This window comes from Passer domesticus, chromosome 27 (assembly GCF_036417665.1).
Source record: "Passer domesticus isolate bPasDom1 chromosome 27, bPasDom1.hap1, whole genome shotgun sequence".
Taxonomy (NCBI): domain Eukaryota; kingdom Metazoa; phylum Chordata; class Aves; order Passeriformes; family Passeridae; genus Passer; species Passer domesticus.
In genome coordinates, this window is record NC_087500.1 from 5,493,109 (window position 1) to 5,506,536 (window position 13,428).

The 13,428-nt window shown below is 60.2% G+C and overlaps 1 protein-coding gene across 2 annotated transcripts in view; it reads right to left on the reverse strand.

Annotated features, from left to right (window-relative positions):
* KCNH6 (potassium voltage-gated channel subfamily H member 6) overlaps positions 1–7,056 on the reverse strand; it is a 31,707-nt gene extending 24,651 nt beyond the window's left edge. For both annotated transcript variants that reach the window (XM_064399815.1, XM_064399814.1), the window contains exons 1-2: positions 6,760–7,056; positions 3,530–3,760 (exon numbers count right to left, since the gene is read on the reverse strand). In XM_064399815.1, coding sequence (XP_064255885.1) covers positions 3,530–3,760; positions 6,760–6,835 — 307 coding nt within the window. In that variant the 5' untranslated portion in view covers positions 6,836–7,056. The remainder of the gene's footprint in view (positions 1–3,529; positions 3,761–6,759) is intronic.
* Positions 7,057–13,428: the final 6,372 nt, after the last annotated feature.

A 13,428-nucleotide genomic window follows, 5' to 3' on the forward strand; every position in this document is an offset into this window, starting at 1 on the left:
ATGGGGGTGCCTGAGCTGCAGCCCAGCCGTGCCAAGGATGGCAGAATCAGCTCTGCATGCAGGATCTCTGCGACCAGAGCTTTTGCCATTGTGAGGAGGGATGTTTATAAGTTCCCATCTGGAGCTGGGCTCTGGTGTCCATCCCTCTCCCGAGGTCACAGACTGACCCTTAAAGCAAACAGCAAGAAGCAAACAGCCCTAGCTTGGCATAAACCCCATGGGTTTGTGCAAGCCAAGAGCTCAGCTTGGGGTTGGGGTTTGTCAGCTGGCTGTGCCTTCCTACTCCTCCAACACCCAAAAAGTCCCCTTAGTCCTGCCTTGGCCCCACCATGGGGCAGGAGCAGGGGCTGCCTGGGGCTGCCAGCACCAAATCCCTGGCAGTGCCAGGCTGCAGCAGCTGCTGGTGGGATTTGCCCTCCTGCTCCCAGTGCATCCATGGGCACGTCACACGTTGCTGTTTACAAAGCTGCGTGGAGAAACCCCGCTTGGATCCATCCCCCTGCCTCAGCCAGGCCTCCTGGCAGCAGCTGCAGGAGAGGTGCAGCGCCAGGGATGTGCCCTGGGCTGGGGACAGAGGGGATGTGCCACACGAGGACCCCTGCCCCCTTTGGGTGTGGTGGCACTTCCCAAGCCATGCCTGCCTGGCTGCTTGCTGGGGCACGCCGTGGGGACCTGTTGGGGGGCTACGCTGAGTGGCACAGGGCACCCCAGTCACTCCCTGACCCTCCCGCTCCTGGAGCTCCCAGGGGAAGATCCTGGCTCCTGCACCAGTGCTGTGAGTTTGCTGGCCCCATCCCAGTCCCTGATCCCAGTTCCATGGGGACTGCCACGAACTGCTGCTGCAGGGGACGAGCTGAGGGCTCTGCCCAGGGCAGCACAGGATGGAGGGGCTGGGGCTGCCCCACCAGCTGCTCCAGCTGTCGCAGCCACATCTCCCCTTTCATATTCATCAGCATCACATTCACGCAGATTAAGCAGAGCCAGTGCCACCAGCTGCTGCTGCTCAGGCCACGCCAGCACGGTGGCACTCAGCACCTGTGGCCACCTCCTGCTCTGGGGACGCCACGAGCCCTGGCCAGTGGCTCTGCTGCAAAGCACATCCCCACCTGGGGAGGGAAAAAAACCAACTCTGGATGCAGTTCAGCTCCTCAGTGCCGTCCTCAGGGGATGCTGGAGGATTTGAGCTCACCCTGGCCACAGTGCACAGTGTCTGCAGGGGCCATGGCTGCTCCTTGCTGCTGCAGGAGCTGATCCCGTGCTGACCCCTCTGTCTGGGCCAGCCCCAGCTGTGTAGCATCTTGTAAGGAAATTAACTTTTCACTGATCTCCCAGCTTTGAGCTGGGGATTAGAGCCCACACGCGCTGCCAACGGGCTCTTCCCTCTTTCCAAGGCCTTTTTGGGGCTGGTGTGGCAGGGAGGGACAACTGCCCTGCGTGGGCTGGTCCCACCTTCCCCCACATGAAGGTTCCATTCTTGGTTCCATTTTGGAGCTGGGCTCACTGTTGGCACCCCTGGCTCGTTTGGCTCTGTTTATAATTATAATTAGGTGATGACAGCAGGGGCATCCGAGTGGGGCTGAGCAGCCAGGCTGTCCCCAGGGACACACATCCCCCCATCACAGCATCCTGCCTGACCCCAGAACCCACTGGCCCTGACACCCTTGGGTGGCCCCTTCCTGCCCAGCTCCATCCACCCCACCTGGCCCTGCTGGGGTGTCTCCAACGGGCAGATTTTGGGTGTAATTTTGCCTCTGCCAGCCAGAAAAGCGAGGAAACAGCCCCGCGAGCTGCAGAGCCGGGAGTACCGCAGTAATAAACAGCAGGTCGAGGCTGGAGATTGGTGCTGCTGGTATGAAAAAGAGGACAGGCAGGTTCGGAGCTCCGCTGGCTAATTAAGCAGCAGCTCCCTATAATGCAAAAGCCTTTTCTTTGCCGATAAGACCCATTTATAATGGGCCGAGCGGTCGCAGGCTGAGTGCTGGGGGGAAACAATTGGAAAGCATGCTGCTGGTGGGGTTGGGTTTTAAAAATAGACATGAAGGGTTTGCTTCTGGGCTTTTTTTTTTATTTTTTTCCCCTCTTTTTTAATAAAAAAAAAAAAAGAGAAGAAAGCAGCTCAGAGCTGCAATGAGTGTTCCCCGTGGCCTAGAGGAAGAGCAGGGCTCTGAGGACAGCACCGAGCATCCCGTGAGCCCAGCAGGAATGTTCAAAGCAGGGAGCATGGTGATGCATCAGGCTCACAAGCCAAGTAGTCCCCAGGGACGGGATGGGAAACTATCCTGAAGGGAGGGAGGAAGGAAATGGACCAGGGCTGCACACGCTGTCCTTGCCACAGCCAGAGCACAGCCACGCTCTGGCACTGGAAGGGAGCAGGGGGACAGCGTGTGCCACTTCTGCACTGTGCTGGGCTCCAGCCAGGCCCTGCAACTGAAGGGGGGGACGTGCACCCAGACCTGGCACCGCTCATGGCCCCTCTCCACCCAGGAGTGCCCCACAGGAAGAGCCTCGACAGAGTGGCCTGGTCCTGCCACCAGCCAGGCTCGGGTCCCGCCGGGATAACGCGCAGAGGTGCTGCCAGTGAATAACTCCGGGGCTGATACGCTGGCACCTGGATGCCAGCCCAGCAGATAGGGTCTGGGAGGGAGGCCAGGACACCCGGGTGCCAGCCCCCAAGATAGGGCGCTGGGCTGGGAGCCAGGGTTCCTGCCTGCTCCTGCCTTTTGCTTCCCGTGGTTCTCCTCTGACTGGCTGGCTGGGAGCTGCCAGCAGTGGGGCGCAGCCCTGCGCTCAGGCCAAGCCCCCATCAATACAATCTGAAGCAATGGGAAAGCTCCATATGTTAAAAAAAGGAAACACTTCATGCTTTTAACCTCCTGTGAGCAGCGGACCTGCATTTCCCTGCCCTGGGAGCCGTGGCCGCCGCTGTTTTGCAGCATCAAGCACTAAATATTTATTTAACTTCCTGCCGTATTAGAACTAATCACTCGTATTTTCCATCAAAGCTTCATTTTCATCTTAACGTAATTCCATCTGTGCACGCACAGCCGCATCCTGCTCGCTGCAAAGGCAGCCCTGAGCCCGTCGCTGCACCCACCCTCAGCAGGGATGGGGGGTCTGTCTCATCTCGTCTTGGAGCACAGACCTGTGCCCAAGCCTGGCTTCTCCATGGGCTTCCCACTGGATTCTCATTCCTGGCTCAAGGATCCCACAAGCAATGACATGGCTCGTCCCAGGAGCAACGAGCCATCCCCAAAGGCTCACCAGTGACCTGATTCCCAAATCATCTGGCAACATCCTCTATTGCTCAAGGTCCCAATGTGCTCCACAACAGCAGAGATGCCTCCATCCCACCGGGAGCCACTCTGGATTTGTCCTCAGCAAAGCCCCGAGCCCGGGTGCAATCCTGATGCCCTGGTGGCATCAGATCCTGTTTGTCCCCCACCTTTGGGCACAAGCCACCACATTTGGGCTCCTCACAGCCCGAATGCAGGGCAGGTCCCACCTCCCCACCCCACAGAGCGGCTCTTACTGTCTTTGCGGTAGTAGAGGATCTCGAGCTTGCACTCCTCGGAGCCCAGCAGGGCCTGGGTGAGCTGGGCGATGGAGCTCTTGGTGGTGTCGGGGCCGGTGAGGAAGTCGCAGGTGCAGGGCTGCTGCATCACCTCCACGCGGGAGTAGCCGAACATCTCGCAGAAGCCGTCGTTGCAGTAGATGATGGCGCAGTTCTCCATCTGCGCGTTGGCAATGAGGAACTTGCGGTCTGCAGGGAGGCAGGAGGGCACGAGGCTTACACCAGGGCTGCTGGGGACAGCTGGGGTGTGTGGTTGTGTTTTTGGTGGCACCCCCTTGTGCAGAGACAAGCTCCCTGGGGACACTGGTGACAGCTCTGGGGGGACACGGCTGACCTCAGCCCGCACAATCCCAGGTACTGCTCTGCTCTTCAGAAAGTTGTTCTTCAGTGTCCCCACTTCGATGTGAATTTGTGACTCTGGGGACGGGGGGGACCCAAATGGGGGTTCTCAGTAGAGGCAGTTTTGCTGGGATTGGCCAATCCCTGCAGCCTTGACATTTCACCGCTGGCATGTGGGGACTCTCTGCTGTCTAATGGGCAATCTGTCCCTGACCGGCACTGCAGGCAGAGCTGCAGCCTCTGTCCCTTCCCAGGAGCTTATCAGGGACCTGAGTTATCTCAGAGACTTTCCACCCTTGCTCAGATTTGACTGAAGTCAGGCAAGGGGCAAGAGGAGGAGTGAGTGTAAGGCTTGGCTTCATGGGAAGCAGGGGTGAAACCCATCACATTAACGACTCTCCTAATGTTTTATAGGATAATTGTGCCTTTGGGCTGAAGGTGAAATCCACACTCTGCTGGGCTTTGTGGCCCCTGTGCTCAAAAAGTAAAGTGCTCAAGGGAAAGAAAAGGGAAACTAAGGCAGAGAGTGGTGCTGCCCCATTCCCTCCTGGTGCTGCAGCCACCTAGGCTGGGCTGGGGCCAGACTTGCTGCCTTGCCAGGGTGTGTGGCAGTGCTGCACAGCCCACGTCATCCAGCCCACACAGAGCCGCTTCCATCCTTATCTCGGGGTGAGCTCTGATTTTGGTTTGATTTTGGTTTATTTTTTTAAGGATATCGGGGAGTGCTGGGCTCTCAGATGGGTTTGCTGGGATGTGACACGCTCATGTGGTGAATGCCACATGCCCCCCAGCACCATTTCCCTCAGCATTTGGCATCAGCTCCGGGCTGGAGCTGAAGGCAAGCCTGAGCAGAGGGTCCATTTGGAGGCTGCCTCCCAGCCCAGACCCCAATTAATCTCCTGGATTACCCAGGAATGGCATCTGCAGCTTGCGTGCTCCAGAACCCTGCTGCGCTCCAGCCTCATGGGGAATTCCACCCAAATGCAAGAGAAACCTCTGCACAGCTGTGGCACCCTGGGAGGGGTGGGGGGACCCCTCCCAGGCACATCAGGGCTGTCCCCAGTGCAGGGTCCCAGCTCTGCAGGATGCCTCCCAGTAAAACCAGCGTCCCCAGGGGTGCTGCACAAGTCTCCTGCTTCATTCCACCCCCTGACAGCCCCTTGGTAGCCCTTTCTGGGGGACTCCCACTCTGGCACCCTTCCCTTTCCCACGCAGGGCTGGTGCTGGTGCCGATGCTGCAAACAGCACAAACCACCACAGACAAATGTTCCCCAGCTCCTTCTTCCCGATCCTTCCATATCCAAATTGCTTTGCCAGCTGGAAGACAGCACCAAGAGGGGACCTTGTCCCACAGCCCTGCTCCTGGGGCACACTCCCCACCTGGGATGAGCAGTTTTCCTATCCAGTATCAGCTCCATGGACTGGATCCAGTCTGGATCCTGGTGCAGGACAGGATTTACAGGGCTGGCAGGGCGCCGGAGCAAGCTGTGCTGAGCACAGGGATGTGACCACGACCAGCATGGCAAGGAGCTGCAGAGCCAGGTCTCCTTGGGGCTTTTTTTTTTCACCCCCAATTTGTTTTCTGTCCTGCTCTCACCTGCAGATTTCCCCTTGGTCCCACAGTACCAGGGCTCTGCACCAGCCCTGGCAGGGAAGATTTTGGGCCCCTCTGGCTGCAGCGGGGACTCACCAGGAGCAGCTACACCCATGGGAGCTGCCGTGCTGGGGGCGAGGGCGCCCACAGGCACGGCAGAACTCCCTGCCTGGAGCAAGGATGCGTTAGGTGTGCTGGTTCGCTGTCTCCCAACACCTGTCACAGCACGGAACTGCCGCGGGGGAGCGTGGGGCGATGCTTCGGCAGAACCCAGCTGGTGCCCGACATGGCTGGCAGGGAGCGGGCAGGAATGGGCAAGGAGAGGGCAGGGAGCGGGCAGGGAGCGGGGACCCGGCTGTGTCCTCGCTGTCACGCCTCGCCGCCTGGCCCCGCTGCTCCCCAGCCGCCGCTTCCCGGGGGAGCTGATAGGAACCAGGGACAGTTTTTCTCACTTTCCATGCCCAGGGTCACGTCAGTCACCGCCAGGCCAGGCAGCGCAGAGCCTGCAGGGGTGGCAGCGCCAGGGGAATTTGCCCACTCGGGAAACTTGGACGCCAGGGAACCCACAGTGAGCCGGGACAGTGCGGGGTGCGCTGCCCCGGCACCCCACAGAAGCCCCCCGAGCTGAGTTTTTGGGGGACCGCGGTCCCCTGGTCCCCTGCCGTCATCCCCAGCGTTGTCGGGGGGACCCAGCCCCGCTGGGGTGCCCAGGGAGGGGGAGCGGAACCCCCGCGCCCCCACCCCGCCACCCGCAAACCCCAGAGCTCCCCTGTGCGCACGGACTTTTCGCTGTATTTAACACGAAACCAGCCCCAAAATTCATATAAAGGGATTACTCGGAGCAACAGCAAATGGCAACGTTTCACCAGGGACGGCGGCCGCCGGGAGCGCAGAGTTGGAGGCAAACAGGCAGCGAGCCCGGCTGCGCTGGGGTTCACCCTGTCCCCCCTCCCAGCCGGCCGGGGCCCCCTCCCCACAGCCCGGGCACACCGTCCCTGCCCGGGGACTGGGGGGGTCGCGGTGTCCCCATCCCCGGGGGAACACCGAGGCTGGGATGGCTCGTCCCCCTGTGTCGCCCTGTCTATAAATACCCGCGGGGACGCTGCCCGGCTGTCGCCCACCCCTCTCCCCCCCCGGCAGGTCACAGGGGTGCCCCCGGGGCCACCCTCCCGCCTTGCCCCCCTCCTCTCCATGAAGTTGGGGGGCCGCCCCGGCCGCGGGGGAGCGGAGCGGCACCGGAGGGCGCGGTACTCACTTTGTCCTTCAAATTTGCGAATGATGGTGTCCAGGTAGGTGTTTTGGGGGGCCACATGGCCCCGGCGCACCGGCATCGCTCCGCTGCGCTCCGCGCGCCCCGGGAGCGGCGGAACTTGCCGCGGGCGCGGCGGGGAGCGCGGCCCGGCCCCGGAGCGGCGCGGCGCGGCACGGCACGGCGCGGCCCCGCTCCGCCTCACCCCAGGGCTGACCGAGCTCTGGAGCCCAGCCGGCCCGGGGCTCCCATGCTCCCGGTGGCCGGAAGGGGGAACCCCTCCGCCCGCCCTGCCGCGCCCGGCCCCGGGCGGGGGCGGCCGGGGAAGATGAGGATGGGAGGGGGAAGCGGGGGAGAGAGGGGGGGAGGACCCGTTCGAAAGCGGGAGAAAATAATAGAATAAAATAATAAGAGTAGAAATCCCCAAAGTGCTTAGTCACCGCTGCCCCGGGCAGCCCGAGGCTCCGGGGGAGCCGTCAGCAGCAACAGCTGCCGGCCGGGCAGCGCGCACCCCCCGGGGACCCCCGGGGCTCCCCCGGACCCCCCGGCATCCCCCGGCACCGAAACCCGCACGGCCCCGTCTGGCAGCGGCCCCGCGGGCGGGGGGCTCCGGGCGGGGCGGGGGAGCAGGTGGGTGCTGGGGGTCCCTGAGGGGCCGGGGCAGGGGGTGCTGAGGGGTGAAAGAGGCTTTGGGGCGCTGGGACGGGGAATGGTTTGGGGGTGGAGGGAGAATCGCTGTGGGGCTGGGGTGGGGGCGCCGGGAGGGGGTGGGATGGGGTCTCGGGGGGTGGCAGGGGATGTCCTGGAGGGTTGGGGTGTTGGAGCTGGAGGTGGTGCTGGGGATGCGGGGATTTGGAGGGAGTGGAACTGAAGGGCGCTGGAGGAAGGGGTGGTGAAGGAAGGGGTGCCGGAGAGGGGTGCTGGAGGAGGAGGAGGAGGCACCGGGAGCGCCGGGAGCTGCCGGGTGGGGATGGTGAAGGAGGAAGGTGGAGGAGGGAGTGATGAAGAGCGCCGGGGTGCCGGGGGTGGCAGAGGAGGGGGTGCCGGGGTGCAGGGGGTGCTGCGGGTGATGCTGAGGTGCAGGGGGTGGTGCGGGGGAGGAGGAGGTGCAGAGCTGCGGAGGCAGAAGAGGGGGTGCTGCTGGGTGCAGGGGTTGGGGGGCTCAGTGTCTGGGGGTGCAGAGCAGAGAACAGGGCGCTGAGGAGGGTAGGGTAAAAATGGGGTGCAAGGCAAGGGGAACTGGGGGCGTTGTTGGGAATGCCGGGGGGAGGTCAGGGTGCTCCCAGAGGTCCCCGAGGCTCCCAGGAGGAGGTCAGGGTGTTCCTGAGGTACCGGGGGTGCCGGGGTGCCGGGTGCCCGGCCAGGTGCGGGGCCCCGCACCTGCCGCTGTCCAGCCGAGGTGGTGCTGAAGGGGCGTGCGGGGAGCGGCTGCTCCTTTTGGGGAGGGGGGCTTGGCATGGGACGACCCTGCCTGGCGCAGGGCTCGGCGGGCACGGAAAATCCTTGAGGAACGCGGAGCGTTGTGAGAGTCCTGGGAACTCTGAAGGACATGGAGAGTCCAGAGGGTCTTGGGACGTGGGGAATCAGGAGGTTCCAGGGTTCTGGGGTCACAGAAAGCACCACGGGTCCTGTAGAGCACAGGGGCCCTGGTGGGTCGCCAGGTCTCTGTGGGACATCGGGGTCCCACGGTGATGCTGCACTGCTAGAGCAGGTGTTCAGACCTAGACCAAATTCAGCATTTCTGCCCACCTCAGGGGTGGAGGCCAAGGGGACCAGCTCCTTTTCCTTCCTGAGAAATCCACTCTGGCTGACCCTCTCCTCCTGTGTCCACTGCTAAGGGCAGTGTCCACTCAGGGGCTTTCTATTATTATTTTGTTATGCATGATTTTTCAGGCATGAAATTGCTCTAAGAGGATTATGGTCCATTATCATCAACAGAAGTGTTTTGCTGGGATTTTCAATTAATATTCCAGTGCACCTCAGTGATGCCCATGCGGACCAGGCCATGCCAGTGGGGCACTCGACCCACAGCATGGTTTGCCTGGTTTCCCTCCTGTCCCTTGGCCAGCAATGCAAGTGGGTGAGGCAAGTGTCCTTTCAGGCCCATTTTGGAGCCTCAGTGCTGTTTTTATCTCCATCTCTCAGAGAAGTCAGCCTTCCCTAACGCAGAAAAACTTGTTCTATTGTTGAAGAGGGTGAAAAACCCATTATCTCCCCCCATCCACTCTGCACACTGCCTCTGCCGTGATTTACTGCGACTCGTGGAGGATGTTTTGCTCTATATTACACAGATGCAGCTTAATAGCATGGGGGAGGGAGAGGGACACAGAGTCCAGGCTCCTGCCTTCTCTGTTTTCTTGTTGATATACTGTGTGACTCAAGGGAGACAGCTCTGTGCTGCAATTTCCTTTAGAAAATAGGGACATTGGTCACTTGGCCTGGTGAAACCTCCTTGAGATTCCTGGATGACCAGTTCTGCAGGGGAAAGCAAACTATTACTACTACAGCTAATATGATAGTAATTATGATTATTAATCACCAGGCAGTCAGGATTTAAGGTTGGCCTCCTGCCCTCCTCTCATCCCATAAATCAGCCCGGGATGTTCATGGGCACATCACGTGGATGGGGATGTGTCTGACAAAAAGGGCACGTGCCAGCTCAGAGCCCTTCTTTGGGGGGTCCCCAGGGTGGGGTGTGGGGGCACCAGCACAGCTCTGGGCGTGGGAACAGCCCCAGCCCCTCTGGCAGGGCTGGGCTCTGCAGGGACCCCACAAAGGCTCGTCCTGCTCCAGCCACAGCAGTGGGGTCCCTCTGATCCCACTTTCTCCAGGCAGGGCGTCAGTCCCAGCGTGTGGAAGAGCCTCTCCCACCAGCCCTCCTCCCCACACAGCCCTTGCACATGGAGCTGAGTCATGTCATTCTCGTCCAGGCTATCACTGACTCAGCTCCAGGAGCCTCCCAGAGCACCCAGGGCTCTTCCATCCCCTCAAATCTCCCCAGACCCCTCAGGGCACCCCTGCAGGGGCAGCTCATCCAGGCAGCTGCCAGCCCATGCCCTGCCTCCCTGCCCTCTTTGGAGCACTTTGTGCCCAGACTTCTTTCAATTCCCTGGGTTTTAAGCATATGCTTGTAGTTAATCCTGTGCTTACATTTTATCCCAAATTGGAAAAATTGGGGTCTTTGGGCAAATTCTCCTGCTGTTCAAGTCAGCTGAAGGGCTCCCTCTAATTTAACTGAGCAGTAATCCTCTCTCTCCCTGCCCTGCTCTCCTCCTCCTCCCTCAGTTCTACTTCTCCCCCCTCCTCTTCCTCCTCACTGAATGTTTTTGAGGTTTTACTCCTTTCCCCCCCCTTTTTTTTTTTTTTTTTTTAATTCCTTCCCACACCCTGGGGAATCAGTGGGATTCACCTGGTTTCCAAGGGCAAAGGAGACCTGGGTGCTTCCCAAGGGTGTCCTCCCCCTCCCTGCTCCTGGCATTTCTAATCTGTGCAGGAAATTATCACCGACCCAGCGAGGGGCTGCCCTGGGAAAGGAGATGCAGCCTTAACGGGGTGTGGATTTGTGGTGGGAGGTGTGGGATGGAGGGGATGGGAGCCCCCTTGGATCCCGGCATGGCAGCTGGCGGCTGGCGCTTGCCAGGAGAAATGTTTGCCAACCGAGACGAGACATTTCTGCCTATTTCTGTAATTAGAGCCACGCTGCAAACACAGCTGGGAAGGGAGAGGCAGGACTTGCACGGTCCCCAAAGCTGCTTCCAGCCACCAGGACTGTCCCCAGGCACTCTCGGGCGTCCTTCTGCCTGGCATGGCTCATGCCCCTGCTTTGCCCTTCGCCTTTGGAAGATGCTCCACGGATGTGACACGGGATGGAGGAATTGGGGCTGTAAATTTATTTTGCAGGTGGAAGGATGCTCCTTGTTTTGGCTCCTTTCTCTGCCTCACCACTCCAAATCTTGATGTATTTTTTTCAGGCTCTCACCTCCACACTGTTTGCTTGTTAAGTATAAAACAAAAAAAAAAAAAAAGCCACCCAAAACAAGGGTAAAAATGTGCAGCCAAATTGAACTCACATCAGCCTGGGCCTTCCCAGCCCTGGGAGGCTGCAAATCTGGAAAGGACTCAGTGACATTAAACCAAGTCACGGCCATTGTTTCCTGACAAAGCCACTTCCCACTTGCAAGTGGCAGGAAATGCCACGGAGGCTCTGCTCAGGTCATGGCATCCCCCCTGGCACCCTGCCCGTCCTCACTGCACAGCAGGGGAAACTGAGGCACGGGGCAGGCTCGTGACTCACCTGCCAGGAGGATGGATGGGGCCTGCAGGCTGCAGTGACTCGTGATGCTGCAGGACGAGCAGGCAAAGGCGGCGTGCAGCCCTGGCAGGGGGTGCTGGCAGCGGCTGCAGAGGGTCTGCCTGACTGCAAACCCCTGGGCAAGGAGCCTGTGCCAAGCTCCCAGCAATTTTGGTGGGGGGAAATTCTCCCCGTGTCACCTGGGGTGCCTCAGTGGGAGCCCCAAAGGGTGAGGACAGCTCCCCAGCAGCAGTGGGACATGGGCAGAGCCTGCTTTGGGACAGAGCCTGGGACAGGGCGGTGTTACCCATGCAGGGAAGGGATTCTGTGGGGCTGGGGGGGTGCTCAGCACAGCTGGCACCCCTGGGTGCACCCCCTGGGGAGGATGGGACCCCACTGGGTGCCCAGTGCAGCCACAGGCATGGATGACCCCCCTCCATCAAGGATGGACATGGGGAGGGTAGAGCTGTCGTTTGCCTGGATCTGGCCCTGTCCCCCTTGGGCAATTCCCCCTTAGGGAATCCTAACTAAGCCATGGGGCTGGGAAGGGTCTGAACTTCCTTAGGGGGGAATATGGGGTCTTTCCCCTCACCCCCCAACTCACCTTTAAGCCCCTCAGAGGTGGGGAGGGAGGGATGGTGCTGTCAGGGCTCGCAGGGGCTGAAGCCAAGGGCAGGGAGCTGCAGGGATGGAACTTTCCCCGTCCCTCCTGCAGCTCCCTGCATCCCTTCCACAGCTCTGCTGTCCCCCCGGCGCCACCTCTCCCCTCTCCTCAGCCAACCCTGGCCCCTTCTGGCGGCCCCAGCTGCTGCCAAGCTGTGGCTGCGTGTTTGCAGGCGCTCCTTGTCCCCGGGGAAGGGGAATGTGAGGAACGCAGCCCTGTGCGCCCTGCCTGCTCCTGCCTGGCCACCCGCCGGCTAAGAATAGACCTGGCTTGGCCAGCCCCACCAGCACCAAGGGGCCACGGGGTGTGGGAACCCCCAGCCACCTTCCTGAGGGGAAAAATGCACCTAAAAAAACCCAAAAATGGGTTCCTCTTATTCCCCAAGAGTCCTTGTGCTGGTGAAGGGAACACAGAGTGCTTCTTGCTTTGAATTCATGTGATTTTAAAGGAAATCTCCTCTGGAAGATCCATGTACAGAGTGGGGGGTACAAAGCAGCCCCCCAAGCCTCAGTACCCACTGCCTCCTGAGCTCCCCTCTAGGAGTTCTGTGAATTAAGGGGGAATCTCCTCCTTTTTTCTGCTTTTACGTTTCTTTTTTCTCCTTAGGGAGTGATTTCGCTGAGCCTCCTAATTTCAGCTGCAAGCATGATGCAGAAGGCAGAAGGCAGCAAAATCTCTCCAGATGTTATCACAACGGGGAAGGGAAATCATCCTGGCTTTAAAGCTAGCTTGTAAAACACTGCTGCCAGCTTGGCAGAGCCCTTGGGGCACGAGCTGGCCCTCAAAAGTTTCACCCAGGCCCCCCATCTCAGCCAAGAAGATGCAGTGGAGCTCAAGGTGGGACCTTCAGCCTCCCCCTGGGCTGGACTGGGCATAACCTTGTGTCCAGCCCCATCTCCTGGGTGGACTTTGCACCTGTGCTGGGGGTAGCCCCGTGTCCAACCCCATCCCATCTGCTGCGTGGACCTTGGCCCCATGTGGAAGGTTGGCTGGTGTCCAGTCCCACCTGCTGCACAGAGCTGGGAGCTGTGCTGAAGGAGCCTGGTGTCTGCCCATCCTCTGCATGGCTGGTGGGCTGGGATGTCTGTGTGCCTCTGGACACAGCTCAGTGCACCCACCACCCACCCTCGTGTCCGTGGCAGGACAAACTCAGCTCCTGTGTGGATTCTCTGGTGTCTGGCTAGGGCTGAGTGTATGCTGCTCTCCCTGACTGACAGTGTTCAGTGTGGCTATTTTTTTCCTTTTTATTATTTTTTTTTATAATCCTCTTCTCCAGAAAGCAATTTTCATGAAACTTGCAGGATCTTGATGATCCTGGAGACCTCTTTTCCTCCACTAATGGGGCAGAAAGGAGCCAAGGAGCTCAAAATTACCGGCGAGGAGCTGAGCTGGATGGAGCACACCTGCACCAGCCCGCTTTCCCAGGCTGAAAATACACTTGGCTTCCAGCTCAGCTCTCACCGTGCCAGGTCTGTGCTCCGTGAGCAAGGCACTGCTGGGAAGGGGGGAGAGGAGGGAGCTGGTGTGCTGGGATATAAAGCAGATGCCCCGGGATGTGGCGAGGGAAGGACGCGGCGTGAGCTCCGGAGCTGCTCCCACTCATCCCTGCTCGGGGTCTGGGCATGGAATTTCAGGGTGCCACCTCCCCGCGGGCATCCTGTGCTCCAGGAGGGTGGAAAGCAAACAAAGAGCCGAGCGTGGGCGGGCTGACACCTGCCTC